The sequence below is a fragment of the Buceros rhinoceros genome, unplaced genomic scaffold (genome assembly GCF_000710305.1).
Source record: "Buceros rhinoceros silvestris isolate BGI_N320 unplaced genomic scaffold, ASM71030v1 scaffold23932, whole genome shotgun sequence".
Taxonomy (NCBI): Eukaryota; Metazoa; Chordata; class Aves; order Bucerotiformes; family Bucerotidae; genus Buceros; species Buceros rhinoceros.
Window position 1 is genome coordinate 3,524 of NW_010399805.1, and position 7,553 is coordinate 11,076.

A 7,553-nucleotide genomic window follows, 5' to 3' on the forward strand; every position below is an offset into this window, starting at 1 on the left:
CGCATGTCTCACTGCTCCCGCCATCCCCCGGAGCAACTGCCCCCCCAAGACAGCGGGAGTGAGGCAGGCTCCAGCCCCCCTCAGTGTCGGGGCACCAAACAGGACAGTGATGGGCATAGCTGAGGGGCCAGAGCATCCTCGTCCCCCCCAAGCAGCCCCGACCTCTGCCTCGTCACCCCTTTGGGCTGTTACCCACAGCGATGGGTGCTCGATGCACGCAGGGGACAGCAGTGTGTAAAGGTCACGGAGCACTGCGTGTTCTCTGTGCCCATGAACAGCCTCGAGCCTTTGGGAGAAATCCTGATCAAGGGGGCAGGCACTGGGCGGCAGAGCCTTTCTCCAGCTTCTCCCGGTGTAAAAACCTAGATGGGGACAGTGCAAATGTGGGCAGAGACAAACCGATCACGTTCCAGATGACTGCAGTCAGAGCTGGCAAAGGCATCTTTTCCTTTTTTTTCCTTTATTTTGTTTGGGTTTATTTTGTTCCTTTGAAAATTTTCTTTACTGTTTTTCTCAGCCACTTTATATTTTTTATTTTGTGTCTGAGCTCCTCACCGATACTTTCACGTCAAAGTTTCGGGACAAATTCTGCTTCAGAGCTGTTCGACACCTGCTATAGCGGGTTGAAAACAATGCCGTTACTCTGCACACGCCCGTCTCCAGAACACGGTCCTTTATTTTGCAATACCTGTCTCACCTGTACCGAAGGAAACAGCAAGTATTTCTTGATACCTCACATTAAATTCATCAGGTCTCACTATAACAGATGGACTCAAAGCATCAGAGACAGGGGGCCCATTAGCGGATTAAAGGTTCCTGTACTGACTACATTTGTGCTGTGCTGATGCTGTTTTTAAACAGAGAAAACGGGAAATAATTCAGAATATCTTTACTTCTCTCAGCCACGACCTAGAGCCCAAGTTCCACCTTCCAGTTATTTTATTTTAAATTTTCTCTTTTTTGCAACACAGGCCATGATCCAGCAGAGCATTTCAGAACATGCTTTATTTTACGGTTCTGAATAATTGCTTTGAAATTGTACCTTGGGGCACGTGAGTGCCGTTTTGAGTTGAGACCAGCGTCTTTAACTTCCAGAGGAACACACAGTTTACAGCTTCAGAGGTGAGTTGGTGAATTTGGTTAACAAGGAGGAATTTCCCCTTTGGGTGCTCTGTGATGTTCCATGCAGACGATGACTTGACCACTCATTTTGCAGCTGTGCCCAGTAAACCTCCGTGCCCGAGGGACAATCACTGCTGCACCGAACCAGAGAACCCCAGACTGTCACCGGCGACCACATCCCCCCTGACAACCTGAAGAGCTCTGCTCCAAGACACACAGTCTGCTCCAGGACACGTGAACTTTGGGCAGTGACCAGCTCTAGTGCTGATGAAAGAAAAATAAAGAAATAGGTTTGATGACCCTACGGTGAAGAAAGTCTCTTCTTGCCCTGCGGGCCGTGTGGTGGCACAGAAGACAACTTCCCAAAGACAGCGTGTACTTCCCCCATCTCTCAGCTGAGGCCGCTGATGCAGTTCGAACAGAAAATCCGCTGTGTTCCCGTCTGCTGGGTAGCTGCCCCGCTCTCCTCATGGGTGGCTGCGCTTCAGCAGAGCATAAAAGCATCTCTGTCCTTGCTCAGCACAACACGCGAGGCTTCACGTAGATCCTCGGCTGGCAGGTGGCAGGAGTGATTAGTCCGATTATCTGCTGCAGTGCCCTGACCGCCCCAAAACGACCCGCAGGCTCCCTGTGTCAAACGGCAGCGAGTGTTAGAAGGTGTGTCACAAACAGATGGGTGTTCCTGGTGCCTCAGGAGGAAGCGTGGGGGTGACTCGTGTAACCATCAAAGGAAAGACCAAGACAACCATAAGTCGACGTACATATATAATACGTACAGTGGTCACAGATGCATTTGCAGCATGAAGGAAATAATCACATTTTAGACCACAGAAAACGATCTAGTTCCAGCATTTTTCAGTGCCAGGTGTCTAATTTGCTAGGAAAAGAAACTGGCCAAATGCGGGTTGAGTGAAGCGGTGCGGCTCGCAGGTGTGGTATTATTCCTTCCCTCTATTTCAGACAAGTATTGCAGAAGGACTCTTGTATTCTGCACTACCTGCTGCAGGCAGAAAATTATCTCAGTAGCATTTGCTTGGGTTTGTACCTTTCATCTCACGCTCTTCAGCTTTTCCAGTAGAGCCACCAGTATCAAAATACCGAGCTGAAGACCCGGCAGGTATGTAGGAAGTAGAAAATCCCAGACCCCTCTGTAGGGATGGCACGATTCGGGCTTTCGAGCAGACTGAGATAAGGCAGTGCAAGCAAATCCCTGAACTTACCTAAATGCTCTCCATGTGGTTTTCAGTCCGTGCTCTGTGGATTTTTACAAGTCTCTGGATTTTTACGAGTCCATGGAGTGCTGCTAAGATATCTCCAAAAAGTATCTAAGAAAACTAAGCCTGTTACCACTAAGCTTCAGTTCACCACGGAGGCGGCTGAACCTCTAAGAAAACTACTGGGGGTCCGTCCCCAAGTCGTTCGGAGTTGAAAACCATTGCTCCAGTCACAAACCCAGACTGCCAGCGAGTCTGCGCAGCCACCTGATCCCAAAAGCTCCCGAAATGCAGTTTGTAGCAATGTGGGAACAGGAACTAACGCAGGGGGCTGCACACTGGTAAAAACCAGCTGGCCCCCAGGGAGCAGCAGAGGACTCCCTGGTGCTGCAGCTGCTGGTACCTACACACGCCACACTGGGCTGTGTAATCACCGGCTTACACGAGACAAAGAACGAACTTGGGAAGACAGGGAGGTGAAGACGACAGTATCGTCATCAGTCAGTTTTTCCTTTGCTAATGCTCCTGCTCACTAAAATTAGGACATCGGCTGGAACTGGGCTTTGGAAAAGACGGAAATTATTAGCAAGACCGCCCCAAAAAAGCATAATCCCTGCATTCCTGTAGCAGGGACCGGGCTGTCTGCAAGACAAATCATTTAAAAATAAAAGAAAAAAAATCAGAGTGCCGTATGTTGCTGCCGCTAGCCCCTCTGGTGTCATCCTGGGGGGCACACGGAAAGTCTACTCAGGAGCGTGTACAGGGGCTTCTGCCCCGGGGGTGGAGAATGGGCTGTTTCAGAACATGCACGTTACTGGGGTTGATTTCTCTAAGCCTTGTTCTGTGACCATGTCATCAGCGAGGTGCTACGATATTGTGGCTCCGGCAGCATCCACGCTCCTGGGGTCCTTCAGGCCAATGATGAAACTGTTGGTTCTCCTGGCCCCGTGAACTAGGGACAGCACTTTGACTTTATCCACTGGATGGCCCCTGGCTACAAGAGATTCAATATCTTCTTCGGGAAACTCACCTGCAGGGATTTTAAAAGAGGAGTTTGTAACTAAAAGCACTGTTGCCTTTGATGCAAAGCTCTGCTCTAACCCTGCTGGGGTCTGCAGCGTGAGGGAAACCACCTGCAGCCTCTTCAGAAGGTGTCCTGGGTAGGGTGAGCAAAGCGTCTAGGGGGGGACCAGCACTCGCTGCTGCGGGAGCGGCGTCAGCTCTCGGCAGCAAAGGCTGTTCAGAGCTGGGCAGCACTCTGTGCGCTGGGCAAACGAGAGGACCCAGCAGACCAGCTAGAGGCGTGGGAGACCCTCCTCTTTGGAAAAGGGGAAGACAGGTCGTTGGCCCCTGTTGTAGTTGTTCCTGTTACAGGACACAGGGCAGCCCCCCCTCCTAAAAGCTGAGTTACAAATAACAGCATTAGCAGCTGTTACACAGTATAAGACACGAGGCAGCACAAAGCAAGCAGTAGTAAAATGAGCTGCTGAACGACAAACTCTGTGACGAGCCTTCAACCTCCCCTCACGCATTTCTGAATCTGCCCGCTATCTGCCTCTGGCTGCTCGCTCCTCAGCTTTTGTTTCATTTAATCGACCTTTTGTAATTTCTGTGTGGATAGAAGCGCCTGAAGATGCAAAGCTGAGGACGTAGCAGGCACGCAATCCCCCCAGTTATTTAAGCTACATACATTGCAGGTGTGTCCACACAGATCCCATAGGTTTGGATTTGTTTCCATCGCATTCTAGTTTCCAAGTCTGCAGGTCACACTCAACAGGCATTTTCAGATACTCCTCTGAAACTTTGGCTGTTTTGTGAAATGAGAACCAGATTTCACTCCTGGTTCGCTCTGGGAAGGTACCGGGCTTTGGGAAAACCACCAGATAGACCAAGACTTGTACTAACCAGGATGAGCGCTGGCAGCTCCGCCTCCAGCATGTCAGCACTGATGCTGCATTCCCAGCACTGTGAAGCTACAGGCCTTGTCATAAGCCTTGTCATAAGCCTTATTTTCTGCTCAGCTGCTGGAGTTAGGGGACACAGCCAAGTACTATCATTTAGGGCAGCAGTAAGAGTGCAGCAAGATCCACTGGCTTTCAGGACCTGGCAGGGGGAAGCTGTGGTTGCAACTCTGATTATTTGGGTATCCTCAGTGGCACCAGGTTGCCGAAAGGTTTTGAGGCCAGGACAAGGCTGCTCTGGGAGGTGAGCTGGGACAGCTCAGAAGAGCTGCAAGGTAAGCTGATAAACTCCGAAGAGTTTGGACAGGTGGCGAGGAGGGGCCAGGGAGCGTTCCCAAGACAAGAGGGACAGGGCACTGCTCAGCAAGGCCCCAAGCTTGGAAGCAGCAAAATTGCTGCTTTTTGTCTTCCTCAAAACCCTGCGCGCCCCTGGGGACCCTAGAACACGGCGAGCTGTGGCTGGGCCGGTGTAGTTCCACAGCCGGGGGCCAAGCAAACCCTGCTCCTCCCTAACCCCGCCGGGCGTGCAGGCTGCAGCACACCCCGTGTCCATACTCACTGTCAACCTGCAAGGCGTTGGACTGAAGCTGGGGGTGAAGCCGACCGAGTGACAAACTTTCACTCAGATTCTTGTTAAACGTTAAAACATTTACCAAAACCTGCAAGAGAATTGAAGATCCTCAGTAACTAAAAAGTAATGAGAATAGGAGAAGCCAATTTCCTGAGCATGCCCCTAACTAGTGGCTCCAGCATCTGCAGGTGCAGCAGGAGATTTGGAACCATTTACCTAACGCACGGACAAAGGGGCCTTGTTGGGCCACCACCCTTGTTGGTGGGAAAGCGGCACCTTTCCAGCAACGCAGGGGCTTTTGTCTCAGAGCTCCTGCTAAATTAGGAGAGCTGTTTGTCTGGAACATGATGTAATTTCTAAACATGCGGTTGTTACAGCCAAAAGCTCAGCACATGACATCTCCAAACAAAGCGTTAGGAAGCAGAGGTTGGTTTATTTTGCTCTAAGTGATGCCTTCAAAAGGTAAGGAAAACCAGCCCTTCTGGTGGTGCCTTCCTTTTTAGCACCCATCGCTGCTGCACATGCAGTCAAGCTATGGGCAAGTTCTTCACCTCATTATGAACCATAAATTAGGAGGAGCTGCCCAGCTTACAGCAAGCGCTGAGCAGGGAGGAATTCAGCGGGAATGCACATAAAGGAGCTTTCACAGGGAAGAGGGCTACAGGACTGCCAGGCTCTGAATACAAAGTGCTCAGTTTTCTCCTAATGATCCTTAAGACGAGCTTTGAACAGGTATTAGAATGACCCAAAACCATTCCAGGTTTTGCCAAGATGCTTTTTCTCTGAAATTAGGAGTGGTGCCACCAGGAAAGGTGCAAGAAAGTAAATCGGTAGCTCTTGGAGATTTGAGAAACCAAACTCGTGGAACTGGTGACACCAGAGACTGAACTGGTAATCCTGAGGCCACCAGTTTCCTGTCCACACAGCCTGGGACACTCGAAGGGAAAGCCTGTACTACAGGAGGGGACCTATTCCGCGTGGAGCTCAACAGCTGCTCTGGGAGGGCGGGTGCCCAGACACAGCACTGACCTGAACGATGCTGCTCAAGGCTTTGTCCCCATTGTTAGCTCCCAGACACAGGTACGTCCCGCACATCCCCTCCGATGGTCTCACGATGGTGGGCAACAGGAAAGACAGGGGCCGTTTCCGAGGCTGAATGAGATTCTGCTGCAGTTGAAGAAAAGACACACCAAAAGATTTCATCGAGCCGACTAAAGCTTTGCTGAAGCTCAAGTTGCAGAGGTCAACTTCCTACTCTTTACGCTTCAGCCAGCAACTGCTCTTGCATAGTTAGTTCTACAGGCTGAGACCCTCACCGCTCTCTGACGTTAAAGGGATCTGACCTGTTTCACGCTGCGGCTCTTTCACAGGTGGTGTACGGAGCCCTTCACCTACTTCTAAAGCACCGACCCAGCCAAGTGAGATGGTTTTACAATACAAGGCAAGAAGAGACAACAGGGCAGTGCTGGAAGCCACCAGTACTGGTCTGCGACTGTTTCCTTACGAGACCTGAAGACTTTTTTCTGCTATAAGTTACTTCCAAGCCTGCAGAGCAGCAATTCATAGAGTTCTTATTTCAAATCCACAGAAAAGGACGATTGCTTTAAAGTGCATCTGGACTGCAGGAAAAACAGGTAGCTGCGATGTGCAGCATCGTTTGATAGAGCTGCATTACAACTGACAGACACAAAGCTTTCCACTTCCTCCATTTCAGTGGCTCACAGAATGAAAAAACAGGAGCTTTCCACGGACTGTTGTCTTTCCGTTATTAATAAGGCATTAAATAGCCTCCCTGCTGGGAAGATGAGAACACAACTGAGCAAACTGGCACAGAGAGCTCAGATGAAGGATTTGTCATGTCATTACCGGCCCAGGAATGGTGTGGTTCATTGTTTTATTTTGCCAGGAGAAGTCCAACATCTGGCTGTTCAAGACGACTCCAGAGGGTGTTAATATTCCACTGCCAAAGGGACGATTCAACGAACTGAAAAGAAACACAAAGAAATTTCATAAAAATCCTCTCAGAGATTTTTGTACACTTTGAGCCTTTTAGGGCTCAAATTTTGTGTCCCATCTCGGCTTGACAGGGACTCTTTGGTAGTTCTTTAAGGCTGGCTAGATGTGAGGAGTCTCCCTGTCGTTAGGCGCAGGAACCCTGGGAGCAGTAGCAGCTCTGTCCCTCCACGTGCTTAAGGATTCCCTCTAGGTGATGGATCTGCCTCCACGCTCCCATCAGTCCTCAGATCTGGCCATCGTGTCTTCTCGAGGGAGCAGACTGGGGCCAATCCAGACGTGTTTCACTGTGGGAGGGCTGTAGGATTGTGTAGGGCAGAGCAGCACCAGCTCACATATCACCCTGTATTCCCCATTTCTCCTGCTGCAGGACTAACTGGGTCACAGCAGCCCAGACGCTCCAGGTCTGGTCCCATCCTGTCCTGTAGAAGCTGCTTTCTTCTTCCTGCTCCCACCCTCGGAGTACATTATGGAGGGAAGAAGTAAATCCTTTACCTTACAACTGCAACAATGAAGTCATCCGGTCCCATGACAAGGACCTGGCTGGCAGCAGGTCCACTGTCCACGGAGAAGTGAGGTATGGGGAGATCAGACGAGAAGGACTGGGAGTCATTAATCAGCTGGCGCAGGGCATTAGCTTCTGATTTACTTCAGCAATGAGGGAGGGAAAGA

General features: G+C 50.4%; 1 protein-coding gene across 1 annotated transcript in view; it reads right to left on the reverse strand.

Annotated features, from left to right (window-relative positions):
• Nucleotides 1-3,202: 3,202 nt before the first annotated feature.
• Nucleotides 3,203-7,553, reverse strand: part of GGT7 (gamma-glutamyltransferase 7) — a gene marked incomplete at its 5' end in the record, with an annotated part of 11,234 nt that continues 6,883 nt past the window's right edge. The window contains 5 exons of the mRNA XM_010131634.1: nt 3,203-3,366; nt 4,857-4,956; nt 5,898-6,035; nt 6,735-6,852; nt 7,377-7,529. Of these exons, the coding sequence (XP_010129936.1) occupies nt 3,203-3,366; nt 4,857-4,956; nt 5,898-6,035; nt 6,735-6,852; nt 7,377-7,529 (673 nt within the window). The remainder of the gene's footprint in view (nt 3,367-4,856; nt 4,957-5,897; nt 6,036-6,734; nt 6,853-7,376; nt 7,530-7,553) is intronic.